The sequence below is a fragment of the Pristiophorus japonicus genome, chromosome 7 (genome assembly GCF_044704955.1).
Source record: "Pristiophorus japonicus isolate sPriJap1 chromosome 7, sPriJap1.hap1, whole genome shotgun sequence".
Lineage (NCBI taxonomy): Eukaryota > Metazoa > Chordata > Chondrichthyes > Pristiophoridae > Pristiophorus > Pristiophorus japonicus.
The window spans coordinates 18,411,082-18,438,345 of NC_091983.1; the positions used below are offsets into that span (position 1 = coordinate 18,411,082).

At 46.0% G+C, this 27,264-nt stretch overlaps 1 protein-coding gene across 1 annotated transcript in view; it reads right to left on the reverse strand.

Moving 5' to 3' along the window:
- The window catches only part of adgrb3 (adhesion G protein-coupled receptor B3), a 920,563-nt gene that overhangs the window by 394,759 nt on the left and 498,540 nt on the right, over positions 1–27,264 (reverse strand). The window contains exons 9-12 of the mRNA XM_070884862.1: positions 27,067–27,173; positions 20,151–20,345; positions 17,666–17,734; positions 13,685–13,793 (exon numbers count right to left, since the gene is read on the reverse strand). Coding sequence (XP_070740963.1) covers positions 13,685–13,793; positions 17,666–17,734; positions 20,151–20,345; positions 27,067–27,173 — 480 coding nt within the window. The remainder of the gene's footprint in view (positions 1–13,684; positions 13,794–17,665; positions 17,735–20,150; positions 20,346–27,066; positions 27,174–27,264) is intronic.

Below are 27,264 nucleotides of genomic sequence, written 5' to 3' on the forward strand. Positions count from 1 at the left end.
ACCTACATTTGTCTTCACTAATCTTTTTCTCTTCACATATCTATAGAAGCTTTTGCAGTCAGTTTTTATGTTCCCTACAAGCTTATTCTCATACTTTATTTTCCCCCTTCTAATTAAACCCTTTGTCCGCCTCTGCTGAATTCTAAATTTCTACCAATCCTCAGGTTGCTGCTTTTTCTGGCCAATTTATATGCCTCTTCCTTGGATTTAACACTCTCCCTAATTTCCCTTGTTAGCCATGGTTCAGCCACCTTCCAAGTTTTATTTTTACGCCAGATAGGGATGTACAATTGTTAAAGTTCATTCATGTGATCTTTAATGTATGCCATTGCCTATCCACCATCAACCCTTTAAGTATCATTCGCCAGTTTATCCTAGCCAATTCACGTCTCATAACCATCGAAGTTACCTTTCTTTAAGTTCAGGACAATAGTCTCTGCATTAACTGTGTCACTCTCCATCTTAATGAAGAATTCTACCATATTATGATCACTCTTTCCTAAGGGGCCTCGCACAACAAGATTGCTAATTAATCCTCTCTCATTACACAACACCCAGTCTAGGATGGCCAGCTCTCTAATTGATTCCTCGACATATTGGTCTAGAAAACCATTCCTTATACATGCTAAACAGCAGAAGCAGCATGCTATAAACAACGTTAAGCGATCCCACAATCAACAGATCAGATCAAAGCTCTGCAGTCTTGCCACATCCAGTCGTGAAGGATGGTGGACAATTAAACAACTAATGGGAGGAGGAGGCTCCATGAATATCCCCACCCTCAATGATCGTGGAGCCCAGCACACGAGTGCAAAAAACAAGGCTGAAGCATTTGCAACCTTCTTCAGCCAGAAGTGCTGAGTGGATGATCCATCTCGGCCTCCTCCTGAGGTCCCCACCATCACTGAAGTCAGTCTTCAGCCAATTCAATTCGCTCTATGTGATATCAAGAAATGGCTGAGTGCATTCGATACAGCAAAGGCTATGGGCCCCGATAATATCCCGTCTGTAATGCTGAAGATTTGTGCTCCACAACTAGCTGTGCCTCTAGCCAAGCTGTTCCAGTATAACTACAACACAGGTATCTACCCGACAATGTGGAAAATTGCCCAGGTATATCTTGTCCACAAAAAGCAGGATAAATCCAATCCCAATCATCAGTGTTGTGCACGTAAATAAACAGACTAACTGCAACAGGAGTAATATAATTAACTGTGCCCTCTATAGTAACTCCCCAAAATGGAGTCCCAAAACCAGCATAAACCAGCTTGTTTGTTTACTGCAGTGCGTGAATAGCTCCCGCAGGGTCCTAATGCCTGTTTGGTGTCCTGTGACAAACAAACAGAGTAGGAACACTACAATCAGCAAAGTGATAGAAGGTGTTGTCAACAGTGCTATCAAGTGGCACTTATTCACCAATAACCTGCTTACCGATGCTAAGTTTGGGTTCCGCCAGGACCACCTGGCCCCAGGCCTCGTTACAGCCTTGGTCCAAACATGGACAAAAGAGCTGAATTCCAGAGGTGAGATGAGAGTGACTGCCCTTGACATCAAGGCAGCATTTGACCAAGAGTGGTGTCACGCAGCTCTAGTAAAATTGAAGTCAATGAGAATCAGGGGTAAAACTCTCCATTGGCTGGGGCCATACCTAGCACAATGGAACATAGTTGTGATTGTTGGAGGTCAATCATCTCCCCCACCCCCCCTCCAGCCCCCCAGCCAGGACATCACTGTAGGCATTCCTCGGGGCAGTGTCCAAGGCCCAACCATCTTCAGCTGCTTCATCAATGACCTTCCCTCCGTCATAAGGTCAGAAGTGGGGATGTTCGCTGATGATTGCACAGTGTTCAGTGCCATTCGTAACTCCTCAGATAATGAAGCAGTCCATGCCCACATGAAGCAACACCTGGACAACATTCAGGCTTGGGCTGATAAGTGGCAAGTAACATTCATGCCACACAAGTGCCCGTAATGACTATCTTCAACAAGCAAAAGTCTAATTACTGCTCCTTGATATTCAATATTATTAGCATCACCAAATGCCCCACCATCAACATCCTGGGAGTCACCATTGACTAGAAACCTAACTGGACCAGCCACATAAATACTGTGGCTACAAGAGCGGGTCAGAGGCTGGGTATTCTGTGGTGAGTGTCTCACCCCCTGACTCCCCAAAGCCTTTCCACCATTTACAAGGTCAAGTCAGGAGTGTGATGGAACACTCTCCACTTACCTGGATGAGTGCAGCTCCAAGAACACTCAAGAAGCTCGACACCATCCAGGTCAAAGCAGCTCGCTTGATTCGCTCCCCATCCACCACCTTAAACATTCACTCCCTCCACCACCGGCGCACCGTGGCTGCAGTGTGTACCATCTACAAGATGCACTGCAACAACTCGCCCATGGTTCTTTGGCAGCACCTCCCAAACTCGCGACCTCTGCCACCTAGAAGGCAAGGGCAGCAGGCGCATGGGAACACCATCACCTCCAAGTTCCCCTCCAAGTTACACACCATTCTGACTTGGAAATATATTGCCATTCCTCCATCATCGCTGGGTCAAAATCCTGGAACTCCCTCCCTCACAGCCCTCTGGGAGTACCTTCACCACATGGACTGCAGCGGTTCAAGAAGGTGGCTCACTACCACCTTCTCAAGGGCAATTAGGGATGGGCAATAAATGCTGGCCTTGCCAGCAATGGCCAAATCACGGAATGAATAAAAAATAAATAAATATATAACGGTGTATGCTCTAGAAAGATCAAGCCCATTATGTTCATGCAATTACTTCTATAACTATAAAAATGCATAAATGTATGATCTTAATTTATCTACCTGCAGTTACTAGGGGGCATACTATTCATTACTTTTTATTTATTTTCTAATTTGTGTCTGCTTTCAATGCCAAGGGAGATTTGGCAGTCAGTTTAAACAAATGATTATATCTAGTCGGCTGCTACTTTACAATACAGCAATAAGGGCCTCAAGCAATCCTACTTAAAGTGGAGTTAAGATAAAGATCGGCCATAATCTAATTGAATGACGGAGCCGGCTCGAGGTGCTGAATGACCTACTCCTGTTCCTATGTGTGTACATTCCTGTCGTTCATTGAATTCCTCTGCACTCCTCCAATTCTGGCCTCTTGTGCATCCCCGATTTTAAGCGCAACACCACTAGCAGCTGTGCCTTCAGCCACCAAGGCCATAATTTCTGGAATTCACTCCCTAAATCTCTCCATCTCTCTATCTCCCTCTCATCCTTCAAGATGCTGCTTAAAATCACGCTTTTGGTCACCGGTCTTAATAGCTCCTTATGATGCTCTGTTTCAAATGTTGTTTGATAATCGCTTCTGTGAAGAGCCATTTGTCTTTCACTACGTCAAAGGCGCTATAGAATCACAAATTGTTGTTGTTTTTATGTTGGCCCCTCACACTTCCTTGTCTTGCTGCTTGTTCAGTATCCCAGTGACTCCTGGTGTGTATCTGTATTTAACGTGACTCTCTCCAGCTGGCAACCAGCAGTGCAAGCTGTTTCCTTTGTATCTGGCTTCGAATCAAAGCAGCTCACAAGACCAAGGTAGACAATTCAGCACAGCAGTCAAAATAATGCCAGTTTAGGAATGGTGTGGACAAGGGCGGGTAGGTGGGAGCTGGGTAATTAGGCCCATGACAATGAGCCAATGCCGTGGTGAGTAGACTGAGCACCAATAATATGAACTGTCACACAGGACCAGAGGTGTTGCTAACCAAGAGCCTGTTTTTACTGTTCCTGTCATCCAGTTTTAAATAATACCCTGGTTCTAGTCAAGATCTGGACAGATCTGTGGCACTACCTATTTTGAGCCACTCCAATCCATCAACACATTGTGTTCTTCCAATTTAGACTGACTCCTGTGCCTTGTAACATTCTGCCATTAATTAAATCCAAATGATTGATTTAAGCTTGGCTCTTCTATTCAGTAAGATAAATATTAATCATCAGCATTGCCAGGACCTCCTACTTCCAGCATGGGCAGAGTGAAATTAATTGCATTTTCATTCTGAGCTCCCAGTGAAAATAACAAAAAGGTACGTGAAATAAATTGACATACAATTTTGTACATTTGCTTCTGAGAACCAGAAGCTTTGTTATTGTTTCAGATGGGAACTACGTAAAGATGGAGGATGGATATACCTTCGACAGAGGAAGTGCTTTAAGGCAAGGAAAGAAAAAACTTGCATTTATACAGCACCTTTCACAACCGCAGGACATCCCAAAGCGCTTTACAGCCAATGAAGTAATTTTGGAGTGTAGTCACTGTTGTAATGTGGGAAACACGGCAGCCAATTCGCGCACAAGCAAGCTCCCACAAACAGCAATGTGATAATGAGCAGATAACCTGTTTTTTTTTAGTGGTGTGGGTTGATGGATAGATATTGGCCATAACACCAGGGAGAACGCCAATACACTTCTTCAAAATAGTGCCGTGGGATCATTTACATCCACCCGAGAGCAGACGGGGCCTCGGTCTAATGTTTCATCTGAAAGACGGCAACTACTGAGGTTAAGAAAGGTGCTCTATCAATGCAAATTCTTTCTTTCCTTAATCAAGATACTTCTTTTCAGCTCACAGTAGTCCCGGTTTTAACTCCCAGTGTGAGTGCGAGGGGGGGTTTGGTGGGAAGCGCTCCTGACATGTGACCCGGGCCAGCTTACCCCCCAGACCTCATGTCAATGTTCCGAAGGGGACCCCCTGCCCCCCGAACCTGGCAAGAATCCTTACCTGGTCGGCAGGTGGGAGCGGGATTTTGTGGCGGCCGGATGCTGCTGCCAGAGACCCGAGAGAACGGTCCCCGTTGTAAGGCAGGCGGTGAACCAGAGGCCATCTCGGTCAGGGGAGGGGAGGGGAGGGGTCGGAGGAAAGCTCGGGACGGCTTCGTTGTGGCTCCCGTAGGAGAGCTTCTGCACCACTCGGCCCACAAGGAGACCAAAAGTATATTAAAGGTTGCTAATTTTTGTGGGCCTTACCTGGTCCTTGATCTTGCTTTCTGCCAGCGTTGATTGGCGGCTCTGGCATACTCAGCGGAATTCGCGAGATAAAATGATGCAGGGGTCCTAACTGCGTCGGAGGACCTGACTTTTGCATATTGATGATGCCCTCGTCTGCCTGTGGTGAGTGCATCCAATGCCTCCAAGACTTTGGAGTTAAAATGGCAACGGCTGGAAGAGCTCCAATTTGAGCTGCTTGCACATCCGCGATTTTAATCGCTCCACCATTGATGGCCGTGACTTCAGCTGCCGAGGCCCTAAGCTCTGTAATTCCCTCCCTCAACCCCTCCACCTAACTCTCCTCCTTTAAGATAGATGCTCCTTAAAACCTACCTCTTTGACCACCTGTTCTAATATAACCTTACGTGGCTGAGTGTCAAATTTTATTTGATTATGCGCCAGTGAAGCACCTTGGGATGTTTTAATAGATTAAAAGTGCTATATAAATACAAGTTGTTGTTATGATATGTGATGCATCTTTCTCTATGAAAACTCAAAGGAGCATCTTAGGCCGATTGTCTATTCTGAATCTTGTCGGGTAGGTTTGGTTACACAGGATTACATCTGCTATACGGCACAGAAACAGGCCATTCGGCCCCACCAGTCCATGCCGACGTTTATGCTCCACTCGAGCCTCCTCCCGCCTTTCTTCATCCAAGTCTATCAGCATAACCCTTTATTCCCTTCTCCCTCATATGCTTGTCGAGCTTCCCCTTTAATGATTCTATACTATTCGCTTCAACCACTCCCTGTGGTAGCGAGTTCCACATTCTCACCACTCTTTGGGTAAAGAATTTTCTCCTGAATTCTCTGTTGGATTTCTTGGTGACGATCTTATATTGATGGCCTCTAGTTATGCTCTTCCCCACAAGTGGCAACATTCTCTCTGTATCCGCTCGATCAAAACCTTTCAAAAATACCTTTATTATGTCACCCCTCAGCCTTCTTTTTTCAAAAGAAAAGAGATCCAGTCTGTTCATCCTTTCCTGAAATGTATATCCTCGTATTTCTGGTGTCATCCTTGTAAATCTTCTCTGCTTGTTGTTTGAGAATTAGCTGTATGGCTACATTAATAAATGAAGACAGGCTCGCATAAAGAACACTGGCCTTGCATTTGGACTGTAGACGATGAAAGGATTTTAGAGAGGCTTGTGATGTTAACTGCCAACCCTCCTACACTCTGCTTTTGAGTGCACTGAGTCAAGCTCCCGTCAGAAAGTTAAGCCATCCAAGAAGCAATTAGTTACATTATTCGAATTTATAGCTTCAATAAGGAGCGGATCTACGCATCTTATGACACTGGTAACGATAATGGGAGAAGATGCTGATGAAACAGAAAATGCACCTGACATAAGGAGGCATGAAATAGGAAAATGCCACTCGGTCCATTGAGATTACTTCTTTCACAGGCAACTTGTGAACCACCCTATCAAACACTCCATCCTACCTGTCTAATCAGCTGACACAAAGCTCTGCATAAACACACCCTAATCCCTAAAGATTTATGGATAAAACTCTAGAATCTTTATCCACTTTCACATCTTGACCATTGATACCTGGCCTGCTGCCTCAAACAGATGTAACACCTTTCCCATCTCCCCAGCAGCACCAGACTCACATGGGGGTCATTCTAGATAGAAAGAAAATCGAGGCGAGGGGGGGGGGTGGGGGTAAGAGTAAGTGACCAATTCCTGATATGCGTTCTTCAAAATTGAATCCATAGGGGTGAATTTTAACACCCAAAAACACCGGGGTTGGGGTCGCGACAGAGGTTAAAATGTAAAATATCTGAAACCTGCCTCCAATCCTTCCACTTCTGGGTTTAATTTGTTTTATTCGTTTGCAGAATGTCGGTGTCACTGGGTGGCTTCTTGCTAGGCCATTTCAGAGGGCAGTTAAGAGTCAAAAACATTGCTGTGGGTCTGGAGTCAGACCGGGTAGAAACATAGAAAATAGGTGCAGGAGCAGGCCATTTGGCCCTTCGAGCCTGCATCGCCATTCAATATGATCATGGCTGATCATGCAACTTCAGCATCCCACCCCTGCCTTCTCTCCATACCCCCTGATCCATTAAGCCGTAAGGGCCACATCTAACTCCCTTTTGCATATGTCCAACGAACTGGACTCAACAACTTTCTGTGATAGAGAAGTCCACAGGTTCACAATTCTCTGAGTGAAGAAGTTTCTCCTAATCTCGGTCCTATATGGTTTACCCCTTATCTTTAGACTGTGACCCCTGGTTCTGGACTTCCCCAACATCGGGAACATTCTTCCTGCATCTAACCTGTCCAGTCCCGTCAGAATCTTATAAGTTTCGATGAGATGCTCTCTCATTCTTCTAAATTCCAGTGACCATATGCCTAGTCAATCCAATCGTTCCTCATATGTCAGTCCTGCTATCCTGGGAATCAGTCTGGTGAACCTTCGCTGCACAGCGGTAAGGATATCAAATTTTCTTCCCTTAAGGACATTAGTGAACTTGATGGGTTTTTACGACAATCCAGTAGTTTCATGGTCACCATTACTGATACTAGCTTTTTATTCCAGATTTATTTAATTAACTGTATTTAAATTCCACAGCAGCCATGGTGGGATTTGAACACTTGTCTCCAGATTATTAATCCAGGCCTGTGGACTACTAGTCCAATAATATTACCACTATGCTTGTGATCCCTGGAGGCGGGGCACGGGGTGGGCAGCCAACCCGCTCTCAGGAGGTGGTTTGGCAATTTAAATATTTTAATGAAGGAGGCAGCCTCTGATTTAACCTTCTTTGCAGGTTTAACCCTGGCTGGCCGGATTTCCCAGGCCTCGGGAAACCCGGCACCCGAAGGGAGGCGGACATAGCTTCGGGGAGGAGGTAAGTGCCTTCACAGAACTGCTTGTGGGCCAGGAAGAATGGGAGTGCTTGCCCCCACCCTCCTAGCCAACCAAGCTCTCCCCATCATCAGACCGCACCACCACCGCCCCCCCCATACAAAGACCCCCAGGGTCAAAGATTGTACCTCCCCATGGGATCAACCCCCCCCCCCCCGGGATGGGATCTACCCGCCCTTCCAGAGCCCTCCCTGCCCAATTGGAAGCCACACATGTCAATCAGGCTGACCTTCGGGCGGGGAACCTGTTAAAGACAAAAGATGCTCGCTGAGGAGTTGAATCTCCACAGCAGATGGGGAGACCCTTTCCAGAGGCCAGGAGAAGCACCCTGTAGAATTTCACGGGCCGAGGAACCCACGCTCCCGGTACAGAGCATCAGCCCCTCAGTGTGAGAATCAGCAATTTGGACAGAAGGGCCCGTGGGCTCTGTCGGATATTCCCTGCATCTGATTTAGTCGATGGGAAATTAAATGGGAGTTGCTGATCTCTGCGCCCGACAGGCATCGCTGGCACGTGAAGTTCTGCACCAGGAGCAGCGAGTTACTATCATGGCTGTTCGCCTCTGGGAATAAGTTTAGAATCAGCTCAAATCAATGGGACAAAAAGAAATCTCCTGTGGGAAATTAACTTGAGCCACTGACAGTGCAGTTATGCCCACAGCCCATGCTCAAATCAGCCACCTCACTTATAGGGGCCAGAACTTTAGTCAGTCAGACTGTGGCTCAGTGGGCAGCACACTTGCCTCTGAGTCAAAAGGATGTGGGATCAAGTCTGACTCCAAAAAGCACTTAAATCTAGGCTGACACTCCAGTGCTGCACTGTCGGAGGTGTTGCTTTTCAGAGGAGATGTTAAACCTGTCTGCTCTCTCAGGTAAACGTAAAAAATCCCATGGCACTGTTCCAAAGAAGAACAGGGGAATTATCCCTGCTGTCCTGGCCAATATTTATCCCTCAATCAACATAACAATAAACAGATTATCTGGTCATTATCACATTGCTGTCTGTGGTAACTTGCTGTGTGCAAGTTAGCTGCTGTGTTTTCCACATTATAGAAACATAGAAAATAGGTGCAGGAGTAGGCCATTCAGCCCTTAGAGCCTGCACCACCATTCAATAAGATCATGGCTGATCATTCCCTCAGTACCCCTTTCCTGCTTTCTCTCCATATCCCTTGATCCCTTTAGCCGTAAGGGCCATATCTAACTCCCTCTTGAATAGATCCCATGAACTGGCATCAACAACTCGCTGCGGTAGGGAATTTCACAAGGTAACAACTCTCTGAGTGAAGAAGATTCTCCTCATCTCATAGAAACATAGAAAATAGGTGCAGGAGTAGGCCATTTGGCCCTTCGAGCCTGCACCGCCATTCAATGAGTTCATGGCAGAACATGCAATTCAGTGCCCCACTCCTGCTTTCTCGCCATACCCCTTGATCCCCCTAGTAGTAAGGACTACATCTAACTCCTTCTTGAATATATTTAGTGAATTGGCCTCAACAACTTCCTGTGGTAGAGAATTCCACAGGTTCACCACTCTCTGGGTGAAGAAGTTTCTCCTCATCTCGGTCCTAAATGGTTTACCCCTTATCTTTAGACTGTGACCCCTGGTTCTGGACTTCCCCAACATTGGGAACATTCTTCCTGCATCTAACCTGTCTAAACCCGTCAGAATTGTAAACGTTTCTATGAGATCCCCTCTCATTCTTCTGAACTCCAGTTGATCGAGTCTTTCTTGATATGTCAGTCCCGCCATCCCGGGAATCAGTCTGGTGAACCTTCGCTGCACTCCCTCAATAGCAAGAATGTCCTTCCTCAAGTTAGGAGACCAAAACTGTACACAATACTCCAGGTGTGGCCTCACCAAGGCCCTATACAACTGTAGCAATACCTCCCTGCCCCTGTACTCAAATTCCCTCGCTATGAAGGCCAACATGCCATTTGCTTTCTTAACCGCCTGCTGTACCTGCATGCCAACCTTCAATGACTGATGTACCATGACACCCAGGTCTCGTTGTATCTCCCCTTTTCCAAATCTGTCACCATTCAGATAATAGTCTGTCTCTCTGTTTTTACCACCAAAGTGGATAACCTCACATTTATCCACATTATACTTCATCTGCCATGCATTTTCCCACTCACCTAACCTATCCAAGTCACTCTGCAGCCTCATAGCATCCTCCTCGCAGCTCACACTGCCACCCAACTTAGTGTCATCCGCAAATTTGGAGATACTACATTTAATCCCCTCGTCTAAATCATCAATGTACAATGTAAACAGCTGGGGCCCCAGCACAGAACCTTGCAGTACCCCACTAGTCACTGCCTGCCATTCTGAAAAGTACCCATTTACTCCTACTCTTTGCTTCCTGTCTGACAACCAGTTCTCAATCCATGTCAGCACACTAACCCCAATCCCATGTGCTTTAACTTTGCACATTAATCTCTTGTGTGGGACCTTGTCGAAAGCCTTCTGAAAGTCCAAATATACCACATCAACTGGTTCTCCCTTGTCCACTCTACTGGAAACATCCTCAAAAAATTCCAGAAGATTTGTCAAGCATGATTTCCCTTTCACAAATCCATGCTGACTTGGACCTATCATGTCACCTCTTTCCAAATGCGCTGCTATGACATCCTTAATAATTGATTCCATCATTTTGCCCACTACTGATGTCAGGCTGACCGGTCTATAATTCCCTGTTTTCTCTCTCCCTCCTTTTTTAAAAAGTGGGGTTACATTGGCTACCCTCCGCTCCATAGGAACTGATCCAGAGTCAATGGAATGTTGGAAAATGACTGTCAATGCATCCGCTATTTCCAAGGCCACCTCCTTAAGTACTCTGGGATGCAGTCCATCAGGCCCTGGGGATTTATCGGCCTTCAATCCCATCAATTTCCCCAACACAATTTCCCGACGAATAAGGATTTCCCTCAGTTCCTCCTTCGTAATAGACCCTCTGACCCCTTTTATATCCGGAAGGTTGTTTGTGTCCTCCTTAATGAATACCGAACCAAAGTTCTTTTTCAATTGGTCTGCCATTTCTTTGTTCCCCATTATGACTTCCCCTGATTCTGACTGCAGGGGACCTACATTTGTCTTTACTAACCTTTTTCTCTTTACATATCTATAGAAACTTTTGCAGTCCGTCTTAATGTTCCCTGCAAGCTTCCTCTCGTCCTAAATGGCTTACCCCTTATCCTTAGACTGTGTAAACTGGTTCCGGACTTCCCCAACATCGGGAACATATGTCAGTCCTGCCAACCCGGGAATCAGTCTGGTGAACCTTCACTGCACTCCCTCAATAGCAAGAACGTCCTTCCTCAGATTAGGAGACCAAAACTGAACACAATATTCCAGGTGAGGCCTCACCAAGGCCCTGTACAACTGCAGTAAGACCTTCCTGCTCCTATACTCAAATCCCATAGCTACGAAGACATACATAACATTTGCCTTCTTCACCGCCTGCAGTACCTGCATGCCAACTTTCAATGACTGATGTACCATGACACCCAGGTCTCGTTGCACCTCCCCTTTTCCTAATCTGCCGCCATTCAGATAATATTCTGTCTTCGTGTTTTGGCCCCCAAAGTGGATAACCTCACATTTATCCACATTATACTGCATCTGCCATACATTTACCCACTCACCTAACCTGTCCAAGTCACCCTGCAGCCTCTGAGCGTCCTTCTCACAGCTCACACCGCCACCCAGCTTAGTGTCATCTGCAAACTTGGAGATATTACACTCAATTCCTTCATCTAAATCATTAATGTATAGTGTAAATAGCTGGAGTCCCAGCACTGAGCCCTGCGGCACTCCACTAGTCACTGCCTGCCATTCTGAAAAGGACCCGTTTATCCCAACTCTGTGCTTCCTGTCTGCCAACCAGTTCTCTATCCACGTCAGTACATTACCCCCAATAACATGTGCATTCATTTTGCACACCAATCTCTTGTGTGGGACCTTGTCAAAAGCCTTTTGAAAGTCCAAATACATCACATCCACTGGTTCTCCCTTGTCCACTCTACTAGTTACATCCTCAAAAAATTCCAGAAGATTTGTCAAGCCTGATTTCCCTTTCATAAATCCATGCTGACTTGGACCGATCGTGTCACTGCTTTCCAAATGGGCTGCTATTTCATCTTTAATAATTGATTCCAACATTTTCCCCACTGATGACAGGCTAACTGGTCTATAATTCCCTGTTTTCTCTCTCCCTCCTTTTTAAAAAAAGTGGTGTTACATTGGCTACCCTCCAGTCCATAGGAACTGATCCAGAGTCGATAGAATGATGGAAAATGATCACCAATGCATCCACTATTTCTAGGGCCACTTCCTTAAGTACTCTGGGATGCAGACTATCAGGCCCCAGAGATTTAACAGCCCTTAATCCCATCAATTTCCCTAACACAATTTCCCGTCTATTAAGGATTTCCTTCAGTTGTTCCTTCTCACTAGACCCTCGGTCCCCTTGTATTTCCAGAAGATTATTTGAGTCTTCCTTCCTTATGACAGTGAGTACAATCCAAAAGTACTTTATTGGCTGTAACGTGCTTTGAGACGTCCGGTGGTCATGAAAGGCACTATGTAAATGCAAGGCTTTCTTTCTTTAGTGCAGGAAATTGAAAAATTCCCATTGGAAACAATCACATTGATGAGAAGAGGCCATTCGGCCCATCAAAGCTTATTCCTCTAGTATCTTAACTGCAGTGGGGACTGCTCATGAGAATCAAAGGATATAGTTGTGCAAAAGCATCTACCCTGTACGCTACCATATACCTGACTTAGTAAATCTTAGAATCATAAAATCATACAATCAAACAGTACAGAAGGAGGCCATTCGGCCCATCGTGCCTGTGCCGGCTCTTTAAACAAGCTGTCCTATTCGTCCCACTCCCCTGCATTTTTCCCACAGCCCTGCAAGTATAGATCTAATTCTCTTTTGAAAGTTATTATTGAATCCTCTTCCCTTTCAGGCAGTGCATTCGAGACACACCAACTTGCTACATAAAACAAATTCTCCTCATCTCCCCTCTGGTCCTTTTGCAAATTACCTTAAATCTGTGTCCTCTGGTTACTGACCCTTCTACTGGTGGAAACAGTTTCTCCCTATTTACTGTATCAAAACCCCTCGGAATGTTGAACACCTGTATTAACTCTTCTCTTAACCTTCTCTGCTCTAAGGAGAACTATACCAAATTCTCCAGTCACTCCACATGACATAATCTCTTCTTGATCCAAAATTAGGAAAGGGTATCAGTTCCAAGCAACTTATATCTCTGTACTTCATAAATATAAAGGAATAGCGCTGTATGTTTTCGGCACAAACTCACAAACACACGGCTCTAAGATGGCTGACAACTTCAGGAACCCAGTTAGGTGACTCCCTCTTTATTGCTGTAAACAGCAATGGCTGCAATGCCACAGTAGTCCACTGGATGGAGCTATATATATATATATTACAATCAGGAACAAAGCAAGACTCGAAAATTACATTTCAGAGAGAGGCATTTGAGAAATAGAGAGAGAGAGAGACTTGGCTAGCAAAGATAGAGCTCACTGCACACTGGCATTAACCAAGTTTGTTTAAAACCTTCAAAGGGAACCCGACGAGTGATCAGCATTTTCCCAAATCCCGACAAACACTTCACTGAGGTGATTATTTGGTAAATAATACATAGTTGCTGGGAAAGCTGAGCTCTATCCGTGTAAGTGCTTGCCATAGCAGAGGGGCTAACCGTCAGCAAACTCCAGACATAAGGTTTTCTAAATCTCACCCACCTAGGTTTCCAGTCATTAAGTAGGAGTTGTGAAAATCCATCATCCCCATGCCGACAACGTGTATGAAATCTTCAATAACTTGCATCAACTCCACCGAGCCAGGATAGACCTGTGCAAAAAGAAAAAAAACAAAACACCAATTACTCTCATTCCAAACATATATACAGGTTGATGTATTAATAAAAAACTTAAGAACATAAGAAATAGGAGCAGGAGTAGGCCATTTGACCCCTCGAGCCTGCTCCGCCATTCAATAAGAGCATGGCTGATCTGATCATGGACTCAGCTCCACTTCCCGGCCCGCTCCCCATAACCCTTTACTTCCTTATCGCTCAAACATCTGTCTATCTCCACCTTAAATATATTCAATGACTCAGCCTCTTCAGCTCTCTGGGGCAGAGAATTCCATAGATTTACAACCCACTGAGAGAAGAAATTTCTCCTCATCTCAGTTTTAAATGGGCGACCCCTTATTCTGAAACTATGCCCCCTAGTTTTAGTTTCCCCTATGAGTGGAAATATCCTCTCTGCATCCACCTTGTCGAGCCCCCTCATTATCTTAGAAGTTTCAATAAGATCTCTCATTCTTCTGAACTCCAATGTGTATAGGCCCAACCTACTCAACCTATCCTCATAAGTCAACCCTCTCATCTCCGGAATCAACCTAGTGAACCTTCTCTGAACAATCTCCAATGCAAGTATATCCTTCCTTAAATACGAAGATCAAAACTGTATGCAGTACTCCAAGTGTGCCCTCACCAATACCCTGTACAGTTGTAGCAAGACTTCTCTGCTTTTATACTCTATCCACCTTGCAATAAAGGCCAACATTCCATTTGCCTTCCTGATTATTGCTGTACCTGCATACTAACTTTTTGTGTTTCATGCACAAGGACCCCCAGGTCCCTCTGTACTGCAGCACTTTGCAATTTTTCTCCATTTAAATTATAATTTGCTTTTCTATTATTTATGCCAAAGTGGATAACCTCACATTTCCCCACATTATACTCCATCTGCCAAATTTTTTACCCACTCACTTAGCCTGTCTATATTTCTTTGCAAATTTTTTGTGTCCTCCTCACAATTTGCTTTCCCACCCATCTTTGTATCATCAGCAAACTTGGCTACATTACACTCAGTCCCTTCATCCAAGTCATTAATGTAGATTGTAAATAGTTGAGGACCCAGCACCGATCCCTGCGGCACCCCACTAGTCACTGTTTGCCAACTGGAAAATGACCCATTTATTCTGTTCACAATTGATGCGTTGACTGCATTCAACAGGAACAGGCCTGATTTTACAAAAATTGTAGAAATGATTTTTCGAGCCGAGCAAGTCACAGCGAGGAAGGGCATGAGATGATCTGGGAAGAGACCTTTGATACTTTATTTTGGTTAATGCAGTCAATGCCAACTATATGGACTGATCAAATCATTATACATCATCCTGCTCAGTGCTAACCTGCACCAGCTCACCTGGTAAAGGCTGATTTCATTCATTCTTTTTCTGCAATTTTCCTCTTCATAAGTGACTGGGATCAAGTTTACACACATAATTTGTATGTAACTATCTTCCACTCATTACATTTGGCTGGCGAAATCATTGCTTTTATAGGGAAATGTTGCTGTAGTTTTGGTCATGAGTTCTGTTTGCAGTAGATCACAGAGACTCTTTTTAAATAGATTCTGTTTGCTGCTTGCTGAGTAAATAGATTCTGTTTGTTGTTTGCTGAGTAAATAGACTTTGATTGCTATAAAATAGATTGGGGCTGGAATTGACCACCGCTGGAAACGGGGCGCACGCATTCCATTTCTGTTGTTTATCACCGCCACGGTAGATGCGGAGGCCTCTTGTGCGAAATTCCGCTCTTTGGCTTTTTTTTTCTCGGTGGACCGGAAGTCACTCATGATGGGTGCATCGTGCAGCGGTGAGCACACTAGAGGGGTAGAAGTTGGGGGGGTGCAGAGTGGCCGCCGCTGTCAGTCATCAGCGTAGCACTGATGATGTAATCACGGCGCCGCATCACCACGGCTCTCCCCTTCACTTAAAGGGGAGAGCCTGCGCGATTTTTAACGTTCGGTCCACTGGGTCACCAGAGAGGGTTTCGGCCGGGCCAGCAGCCAGGGGCATAATTGTCCGCCCAACATGGCAGTATAGTTAGATTTTTCCCTTGGCTCTTATTGGTTCATTTCTATTTTTTAAGTTTAGTAGCCGCTTAATCTACCATGTGTAGTTATGACTTAAAGGTAGAGTAAATAATTAAACATTTAGCAGGTTATTGCAACCTAACTCCCCAGGCGGGAAACCCATGAGCTCAGGCAAAATGCTGGTTTTATATCGGGCGGGGTGTAAAACCAATGTTGCACTTGATCTCTCCAGTATCCCAATGGGCGGGGTAGGTTAACATGCTTTAGATCCTCAGTTAATTTACTAGCACCCTTTTCCCCCTCTGCACCCAAATCCCACTCTCACCAAATTCCCATTTTTAAAACCTTCACTGTTCCCAGCTCACTCTGTTACCAATGATGTGCCATGATCGGCAATTGCTGAGGGAGCCAAAAAGACCTGGGGAATGGTACGCCAACAGGCAAGTCAGAGACTTTCTCAGACTCGATAGCATGCTCCAACACCGTTGGCTCTGAACGGCGACTCAGTATTTAAACATTTGCATCCAAGTTAATACTTCCTCTGAAAAGCAGTTCCACAGGTTAGTGCAAGCCTAACACTGGGACGAGGGGAGAAATTCCTCAACTCCCTAATTGGGGGCGGTAATCGACTCGGGGCGGGTCTTCCTTCGCCCGACGCGTAAGTCGCGTCCCGGCCGCAAAAGTGCGGTTACCGCCCCTCACAGGAAGCAGAGTGCAATCTCGCGCGCTCCACTTCCTCTTGGAGCGGGTTCTGGGGAGCAACTGGGGCCAAAACAGAACACTGGGCTGCACGACAGCGGCCTGGACCACACCCAACAGAAGAAGAAGTCGGGCCGACCGGTGAGTCGGCCAAACCGGAAAGATGGGGGCGCGGGGCGCTCCTGACCTCCCCTATAACTTCCATCCCGTGAGCGGAGGTCAGCCAGGTTGGCAACCCCGCGGGCTGGCACTGCCATCGCTCGCAGCAGCTTTGGGGGGCGCTGGCCAATGTCTGTCGTGGGGCGGAATGGGATCGGCGCGTGGCGCTACAAGGGGTGCCGTGTGATGCTAAGCGATCGCCGCGAATGGCAATTATCTCAACGTCAGTTGCGCGGAATCCTGGGGCGCTACCATGGCAACACCTCTGCTAACTCCCATGACTCTCCCGCACCCACCACTCCCCCCCCCCCACCACCGGCCAAAAACGTTCATACCCCATTAGCGCCCGCAAGTGGTGTTAACGGGCATCACTAAACAGGGCAATTTCGGCCTCTGTCTGTCAATCATCTTTTTTACTTTATCTTGCTGTAACCAAATCAATGTGCAATTTGCACCTCAGCAAGTGTTTTATGCATAGGAGGGCAAATTAATCAATTCCACACTCCCAGTGGCGAACCACACCCAAAGGAGTATGGGCCAGGTACAGGGCTACAACACTGCAACTCAGATTCACTATACCCCCTTCGAGTGTGGGCTCGGTGAGATCAGCCCCCTCCCCCCTCCCCCCCTCCTCCCCCACCCCCCCATGCGTGTAATTTGTGCACAGTTTCCTAGACTGCAGGTTTGAACCCTAGCCCGATGGCCTATGCTCTTGGTGCTCTGTGAAGGGGTCCGTCAATGTCTTCAGATGGTTACCAATTAAAATGCACCCAAAAGAAGTCAAACCTTTGCACCGATATTAGTGCGTGTTCCCCCCGGCTCCACTCTACTTTCAGTGACAGAGTTCGGCCTACACACTGGAGCTGCCCCATCTTCAAAATCTTGCTCCATATCAATATCTACATTTTAAGCTTTCTGTTAAATGCTTGCGCATGTATTTAACATTAAAGTATAAAGGCAAACAGTGAGTTGTACCTGTTGTGCATCTTCCCACTTTTCTCTGTTTTCCTCTTCAAGAAGGTTGCTTATGATTTGAAAGAAATTCTGTGGAGAAAGGATATGAGTCATATAGTAGCATGTCAAAATAAATTAGATCTTTGGAAAATTAGCATACAAGCTCAAAGCCAAAGATTATAGTTGCTTCAGATATTAAGCTTGATCTTTATCAAAAGCCAAATTGCATATGAATAAACAGATCATAATTCTAACACTTCATCAGTCCTGACTTTTTATTTATGAATGTTAAGTTTCAGAGCCATCGTTTAAAGGTAAATCACTCAGTAATTCCACATTTACAATGAGCATTGCACTTTAGCCGAGCGCACCAAAAAATGTAAGGGCCTGAAAATTCGGTGGACCCTTGTAAAGGGATTGTGGTCCAATGAGGTGGACCAGCACTCTGTGCAGCCGCTGAACCCCCCCCCCTCCCCACCCACCCTACCCCATTCCAAATCATAGGAATAAGCTCATGTACATATTAAGGGAGACGGCCCACACCTGTAGGGGCGCTACAGAGATGCTCACCCCAATTAGGTGCCTAAACATTACAGAGGTACCCTGCTGCCTTTAGAAGACCCAAAATGGAACCCGTACCTGCTCTCAGCAGCCTAGAAACACCTACCCCGACCCCACAACCTGCCTCCAACGTCTGTGAAGAACCTAAGGGGAGTGGGCTTAAGAAATGCCTCCCCCCAGAATACGCAATTTCCTGTGCACATTATATGGCTGGAATTCAGGTTCTGCCCCAAATTCTAATTCTCCGCCCACCTATAGAGATTGTCTTGCACTTTCCCCTCTCCCTGGCCAGTGGACCTTTGGTCCATAAGAATCTATGATTTTGGGTTACTCAAAATGATAAACTATAACTACAGGACATGAACAGTGGGTCAATCAGCAGCTGAAATGATTAGCAAGGTTGTGTTTCTGTGACGTTTCGGGAGAGTCCTCTACTTTATTTTTATATGACTGTTGTAATGTACGTGCTTCATGGGTTCTTTGCTTAAGAATTCATAGCAGCACATTGCTATTAAGAATTAGTTGGTTTATTAGCAAAGGTTTAACAATCACACTACACATTACAGTTCATCCACCAGGCTCACAATCACCTGCCTCATCGTGGATCCCCTGAACCCAACTGGCTGGGGTTTTATTGAGTCTTGTGAACATCACGTAACCGGCTTAGCCACTCACAATTCAACAGCTCGACAAACCTCTGAGCATACTCACAGGTGCACACATTACAACTGTAGACATATGGGGTAAATGGTTTTAGAAATAGCCAGAGTTAAGACAGAGGCTGTCTTCAAAGATGAAGACAGGCTTGTTGGTCAATAAGCCCCGGGGGAACATTGCCGCAACAACAGCAACAAGGGAGCAGAAGGTCACTTTCCACTGCTTTTGGGGAACTCCCACCCGACTACCGCCAGGTGGGGAGACCTGAAACTCCACCCCATGGGGTGTATATCAAGGCAGGCTTCGGTTCATCAGAGACTTGGCTGGCTGATGTGAACTGCTTTTTTTTGGGCATGTTCATGTGTTAAAAGTGTTGAGAGATAGGCTGGACTATAAAGATTTCAATACAAACACCTGGAGTATTAATCTTTTCCTTTCAGATGCTGATTGACCTATCATGCATCTTCATCTTCTTATCCCATTTCCAGCATTTGTGCTTTCCTTTTATGCTCCATATCGTTTATATTAACTGGCGAGTTTTACATCTTAGCGACATCATGGGGTCATTTTCATCTTCACCACTTCATCTTGCGATCAGTTCTACGACAGATGGGGACGGTCGCTAACTCTGGTTGTTTCATCACATGACCTTCGGCCTTCAACTGCCCCGCCCCCACACTCCCGTCTTTGGTCATCTGACACATAGGATTACATAGGATATATGGCACAGAAACAGGCCATTCAGCCCAACCACCCCTTGCCGCCGTTTATGCTCCACTTGAACTTCCTCCTGTCTTTCCTCATCTAAATCTATCAGCATCACCCTCTATTCCCTCTTATGCTTGTCTAGCCTCCTCTTAAATGCATCTACTCTATTCGCTTCAACCACTCCCTGAGGTAGCGAGTTCCACATTCTCACCACTCTTTGGGTAAAGAACTTCCTTCTGAATTCTCTATTCGTGACACCCCGTCTACCCCACACCAATTGTTACCCGATTGGATGATTCTTGATTCTCAGTAAAAGAGCTTTATTCCCATCTCCAATATTGTTATAACTAATAAACAAACGTGTCCAAAGAAAGGAAAAAACATTTTTTTAAATGATTTTCCTCCTTTGTTGCTCGCGGTAGCTTCCTGGAGATTAATTTTTAATTCCTGGAGACTCTACAGATGGATTATTCACTCCAACAGATTACCCCCCCGGCCGGTGAAGAAGAAAATCACCTCTTGTATTGGCAACAGTAACATTTCCAAAAATCTTTCTACATTTAGTGGACAGAGATGTTACCTGCACATCATCGGATGAAGGGATATAACTTGCTCTTTTAAACGTATCAGTGACATTTCGAAGAATTTCAACACAGGCCAGTAGATCCCCGCCATAGAAGTTCCTCCTCTGGGTTAAATCCAGGAGGGTTTTGGTTACTTGAGACATCCCTTCACCTGCCAGTGTTCGTTGACCCTTTGCAAGATGCTCCTTAACCTAAAGGAAACACACACATAAAATTCATTAGCAAAAATAATCCATGCCAATTCTTTCCCCTTCCCAGGGTGGTCTGCACAGAGTAGTCTTAAGAGGAATACACCTAACCAGTGTCAGCTGTGGCTCAGTGGGTAGCACTCTTGCCTCTGAGCCAGAAAGTTGTGGGTTCAAGTCCCACTCTAGATACTTGAGCACAAAAAAAATCTAGGATAACACTCCAGTGCAGCGCTGAGGGAGTGCTGCACTGTCAGAGATGCCATCTTTTGAATGAGACATTAAACCAAGGTCCCGTCTGCCCCCTCAGGTGGACATAAAAGATCCATGGCACTAATTTGAAGAAGAGCAGGGGAGTTCTCCTTGGTGTCCTGGGCAATATTTATCCCTCAATCAACATAACAAAAAAAACTGATTATCTGGTCATTATCATATTGCTGTTTGTGGGAGCTTGCTGTGCACAAATTGACTGCTGCATTTCCTACATTACAACAGTGATTACACTTCATTGGGTGTAAAGCACTTTGAGAGGTCCGGTGGTCATGAAAGGCACTATTTAAATCCAAGTCTTTCTTTCTTTCTTAAACAGATTGGGAATTGGGAATTTGGAACGAGTGGAAGTCTCTAGCGAGTACTAGGTGTCTTACTGCAATTATATAGGGCCTTGGTGAGACCACACCTGGAGTACTGTGTACAGTTTTGGTCTCCGTGCCTTAGAGGGAGTGCAACCAAAGTTCACCAGACTGATTCCTGGCAAGGGGGGATTGTCCTATGAGGAGAGGTGGACTAGGCCTATATTCCCTAGAGTTTAGAAGAATGAGAGGTGATCTCATTGAAACATAGAAAATTCTTACAGGGCTTGACAGAGTAGATGCAGGAAGGATGGGCTCAATTTTCCCCAATGTCGTTTTTCAGCCTATTTGAAGAGTTACGCCCTTTTCTTTCGGCCCGACTACACCAAAAAAAAAAGTGAAAAGTTTCCCTGTTTTAACTTGTGAATGTGGCCCGGTGCACATTGTCCTTAAGCTCTGTGAGTGGAGCCTAAGGTTTGCGCCAAAAAGATCAGGTTGCCAGGGTAACGAGGGACACACTGCGGGCTGAGGCTGGAAAGTGAAACATACAACTCATTCTGGCCAGCTCACAGTAACCTGCACAAGTACCTTGCACATTGCAGCTTACCAACATGAAAATATGAAAGAGTCTTTGTGCCAAAAATAAACTGAATTGGAAAGGCCCCCCCTTCCCCCTGGTGGCCGGTGCCACTCCTAGCCCGGGTTGAAAGGCTTCCCCTCCACCCCGGAGCCCCCCTCCCCCCACCGGAGCCCAGATCGAAAGGCCTCCCCTCCCCCCCGGAGCCAGTACCGCTCCTAAACCGGGTTGAAAGGGTGGACAGACCAAACCAAAAGCCCCAGATTAAAGTTAATTCGAGATTAAAGACAAAAAGGAGATTGTTACAGTAATGGAGTTGTACTACAGAACTCATAAGTAAAAGAGGTTATAATTACCCACTCTCTCTCCCTCTCTGCTGCTGCTGTCCGAGCCGTGGAACTGGATCTTCTGTGCTGATTTTATTAACTGCCCAGAAGGTTTTTCAGAGCGGACACATACGCCGTCTTAAGAAAAATCGTAGGTGGCCAAACTTGCATAAAAGGCCAGAATAGGCGCGAGTGGCAGGTTACGGCCACCAGTGGGGTAAAAAAAATCGTAGCCTAAAAAAAACTAACCTAAGTGAATTACGTGCAGAAACTTTGGGGAAACTTGCACATTTTAATTTACTCCAAAAAAAACAGCAGGGAGTCTAGAGCTGAGGATCACAGTCTCAGAATAAGGGGTGGGCCATTTAGGACTGAGATGAGGAGAAATTTGTTCACGGAAAGGGTTGTGAAGATTTGGAATTCTCTAACCCAGAGAGCTGTAGATGCTCAGTCGTTTTGTATATTCCAGACAGAAATCGATAGATTTTCGGATACTGAGGGAATCAAGGAATTTGGGGATGTGTGGAAAGTAGAGTTAAGGTAGAAGATCAGCTATGATCTTATTGAATGGTGGAGCAGGCTAGAATGGCCGAATGGCCTACTCCTGCTCCTATTTCTTATGTTCTTATGTTCCCTCCTCTCCTGAAGTTACTGACCCCTTGCTGGGGTACACTTCCCGAAGCACTCGTCACTCTCCTGCACTTTTTCCAAGTGACCATTATTTATCTTTGATCGATCCGTTATTTATCTATGGTAGACATCACTATTGAACTCAATCCCACCCTCACCTGATGCCCATACACACAAGCATATCCAGCATGCTGTGGCCAGATAATAATCAGGAGCAGGAATCCTGGCCAATTGCGTCCTCTCCAACTCAAGGGTACCGAGGCCAATTGTAGAATCCCTGCTGCCACCTTGGAACATAGGAACAGGAGGAGGCCATTCAGCCCCTCAACCTTCCCTGCTCTTCAATTAGATCATGACTGATCTGTACCTTAACTCCATGTATCTGCCTTTGCTCCATATCCCTTAATACCTTAACCGAACAAAAATCTGTCTGCTTCAGTCTTGAGAAAGCTCTAATTGTCCCATCATCCATAGCCTTTGGGGGGCGTGGGGGGGAATCCAGATTTGTACTCCGCTTTGTGTGTAGAAGTGCTTCCTGATTTCGTTCCTGAATGACCCCGCTCTTGCTTTAAGATTGTGACCCCATGTTCATGATTCCCCCTCCCCACAGGAAATAGTTTCTCCGTATCGGCCCTATAGAATCCTTTTTAACATTAGCTTCCGGTTCAGCAACGCCTCGAGTTCAAAATTCCCATCCTTATTTTCAAATCCCTCCATGGCCTCACCCCTCCCGATCTCTGTAATCCCCTCCAGCCCCACAGCCCCCCCCGAGATGTCTGCGCTCCTCTATTTCTGCCCTCTTGAGCATCCCTGATTATAATCACTCAACCATCGGTGGCCGTGCCTTCAGCTGCCTGGGCCCCGAGCTCTGGAACTCCCTGACTAAACCTCTCCACCTCTCTACCTCTCTTCCCTCCTTCAAGACTCTCCTTAAAACCTACCTCTTTGGCCAAACATTTGGTCACTTGTGCTAGTTTCTACTTGTGCGTCTCATAACACTCCTCTGAAGCGACTTGGGACGTTTCAGTACATTAAAGGCGCTGTATAAATACAAGTTGTTCTTGATATTTTTGTTGTTAAATGATTCGATTAGATCACGCCTCAATCTCCTAAACTCAAGGGAATACAAGTCAAGATATCTGCAACCTGTCCTCATAATATAGCCCGCAGAGCCCTGGCATCACTCTGCCTAACATCGGTTACTCAGAGACCGAACCTGGGCTCCGTTTGGTTGAGCCAGTCACTGAATTAGCTCACTCGATCCTCAAGAGAGCGACATAAAACATAGCTTTCAATGCTTCAAAGGTTTCTTCGCCTAGCAGGTAAAATTAATGTGAATATGTCAAAGGAATGTTTCCTGCAGTGATTGCATTTAAGTGCATCTGAAATCCTCAATCTGTGATCATACAGCAGCTCACAGTGGCAGTTCTCAGTTTAAACAGAGCATTATATCTAGTCAGCTGGAACTTTACAATACAGCAATCAGGGCCTCAAGCAACCATACTTATAATGGAGTTAAGATACAGAGTGGCCACGATCGACTTGAATGCTGGAAGAAGCTTGAGGGGCTGAATGGCCTATTTCTGTTTCTATGCTCCTGTACTTAATTGAATTCCTCTGCCCTCATACAATTCTGGCCTCTCACGCACCCCGATTTTCATCCTGGTGGTCGTGCCTTAAGCTCTGGATTTCCCTCTCTAAACCCCTCCGCCTCTCTATCTTTCTCTCTTTAAGACTTGTTTCACGAGTTGCAAGGAGGAGGTGTCCGGGTAGGCAGCGGTCAAACACTCTTGGTGGAGCCCAGAGAAACACTCCTGTCTCTCCTGGCTGCACTCCGACAGGTTTTAAGCTCTCGTAAGGCCTTTTTTGTTCTGTTGAATGCATGTAAAAACTTCAATATTCAGCTGCTTCTGTTTCCTTGTAAAACCGATTCTGGCATCAAAAAAAAAGACCGAGGAGCAGGTCATGGAGTGAAAATAAAGATTGCGAAACAACCTCTACACCTTTAAGAAGGTGCATAAGCTTCCCACTCATCCACTCTGACCGAGAGCACGGCTTGATCCCATCCTACATAGACACAAAATCGCATGGGGGACCATTTAAACAAATTAAAATCTTATAAAGAAGGTTATTTTAGGCTGCAAAAGTGGGACTGATCCGCTGACTGGAAACATCTATTGGTCAGTTACTCTGCCTCTATCACTCCATCTTGGGCTGCCTATTGTAAACAACACATCTCACCACCTACCTCACTTTAACAGGAAGTCTCTCCACCTGCCTCCGTTTCACAGGAAGTCCCTCCACCTATCTCACTTTAACAGGAAGTCCCTCCACCTGCCTCACTTTAACAGGAAGTCTCTCCACCTGCCTCCGTTTCACAGGAAGTCCCTCCACCCGCCTCACTTTAACAGGAAGTCCCTCCACATACCTCATTTTAACAGGAAGTCCCTCCACCCGCCTCACTTCACAGGAAGTCCCTCCACCTACCTCTGTTTAACAGGAAGTTCCTCCACCCGCCTCACTTTAACAGGAAGTCCCTCCACCTGCCTCCACTTCACAGGAAGTCCCTACACCTGCCTCCATTTAACAGGAAGTCCCTCTACCTGCCCTTGTTTAATGGGAAGTCACTCTACATGCCTCACTTTAACAGGAAGTCCCTACACCTGCCTCCATTTAACAGGAAGTCACTCCACATGCCTCACTTTAACAGGAAGTCCCTCCACCTGCCTCTTTTTAACAGGAAGTCACTCCAGCTGCCTCATTTTAACAGGAAGTCCCTCCACCTGCCCCACTTTAACAGGAAGTCCCTCCACATGCCTCACTTTAAACAGCCCAATCACCGCTATAACAATCCTGAACCTACAATCACTGTTCTCATTCCATCACTGCGGTCAATTCTGGTCACAAATGGACAACCAGTAAGAGCTGTGGCAAGCTATTCACAACGGCAGGTGATAACCTGTAAGATATAAAACCACACGCTTGTTGAAGAACCCAGGATGGGATTAAATCAATTCCTGATTCAGCAAAGTGCAAAGTGGGTGGTGGGATCGAGATAATTTAAAAAAGAGTGGTCGGATAGACCCCTAAAGAGCGCCTGGGTTGACGTAACAGATGAATGACTCAGTCCAACCTTTCTATGTTGTTTGAACTCAGGCTGTGCCTTGTTGGAAGGTTAAAGTTCCCTGACATGCTGTGATCTATGTGGAACTGAACCAAGAACACAAGCACTGCTATGGGAGGCCCAACACTGAGCTCTATCCTGACTGAAGAGCCTTCTGTCGTGTAAGTTAAAAGAACAACCCCACTTCTCAATTTATAAAAGCTTTGGTGTAAATATAGGACAAATTCATATTCAAGGAAAGAAAAGACTTGCATTTATACAGCACCATTCACAACATCAGGACTTCACAAAGCATTTTACAGCCAGCGAAGTACAGTCGCTGTTTTAATGTGAGACATGTGGCAGCCAAATTGCGCACAGCAATGAGACAACTGACCAAATGATGTGGTAGAAAATCTGGTACACCCCATTTTTGGGCGAGTATGGAGGTGGGTACGCTCCCTGTGCCTGAATGGTAAGACTCGTGGCGCCCCCGATATTAGGTCTCAGGCTTCATTGAACGGAGCCGGCGAGGCCCAATAATTATTGGGTCGCTGCTAGCGTCACATTGTCCCTTAGGTAAGTGAAAGCAGGAGTTGGGGGAGAGAAGAACGAGATGGGGGTGGTGAGGAGTGGAGATCAGAGGCCAGGTGGGGTGCTGGGGGAAAGGGCCGGAGGCTGGGGAGGGGCGAAGATCAGACCCCTCAGGGATGGGGGGAGGGGTGGAGGGAGAATCGGAGGCCGCGGGGTGGTGGGGGGGCAAGTGTTGGGAGATTGGAGGCCAGGAGGTACATCCCTAGAGTACCAGAGGTGTCAGACCTGCCCCAGTTGTAGCACTCTCATCTCTGAGTCAGGAGGTTATGGGTTCAAGCCCCACTCCTGAAACTTCAGCACCCGTTTAAGCAATGCCTCGATTTCAAAACTCCCATCCTTGTTTACAAATCCCTCCATGGCCTCGCCCCTCCCTATCTCTGTAATCTCTTTCATCCTCACCACCCCACGAGATGTCTGCACTCCTCAAATTCTGCCCTCTTGAGTATCCCTGATCGTAACTGCTCAACCATTGGTGGCCGTGCCTTCAACTGTTTGGGCCCTAAGCTCTGGAACTCCCTCCCTAAACCTCTCTGCCTCTCTACCTCTCTTTCCTCCTTTAAGACGCTTCTTAAAACCTAACTCTTTAACCAAGCATTTGATCATCTGCCGTAATTTCTCCTTATGTGGCTCGGTGTCAAATTTATCTGTTTTATCTTATAACATTGTTGTGAAATGCCTTAGGTCGTTTTACTAGGTTAAAGGCCTATATAAATAAAAGTTGTTGTTGTTGCTTTCGCCCCTGAAACCTGCCCGAGGAGTTATTTGGCGAATGTAATCGGTATTAGTCATTCACTGACTAATAAGCTGGTGCATTTTTTGAACATTTTTCACACACATTTGCCATCGGTTAAAGGCAGAGGAGCATTGCTCCGTTTTCTGCTTACTCTCAGTAAACGACAAGTACTGCAGCTGACTTTGCACCTACTGAATGCTGTAAGTATCTGTACTCGTTTGATATGCATCTCGCAAAGCTGGGTGGCTCCCAGTAGGCAATCCCATTACGATCGAGGGAGCAGCGTCTGCTAGTGGTGCCTGCAAGTCACAGAGAAGGCAGAAATAAATGGCAGCATTGACAGAGCTATGCAGAGGGAGAAAAGAAAGTCAATAGCCCGTTAAATGCTGA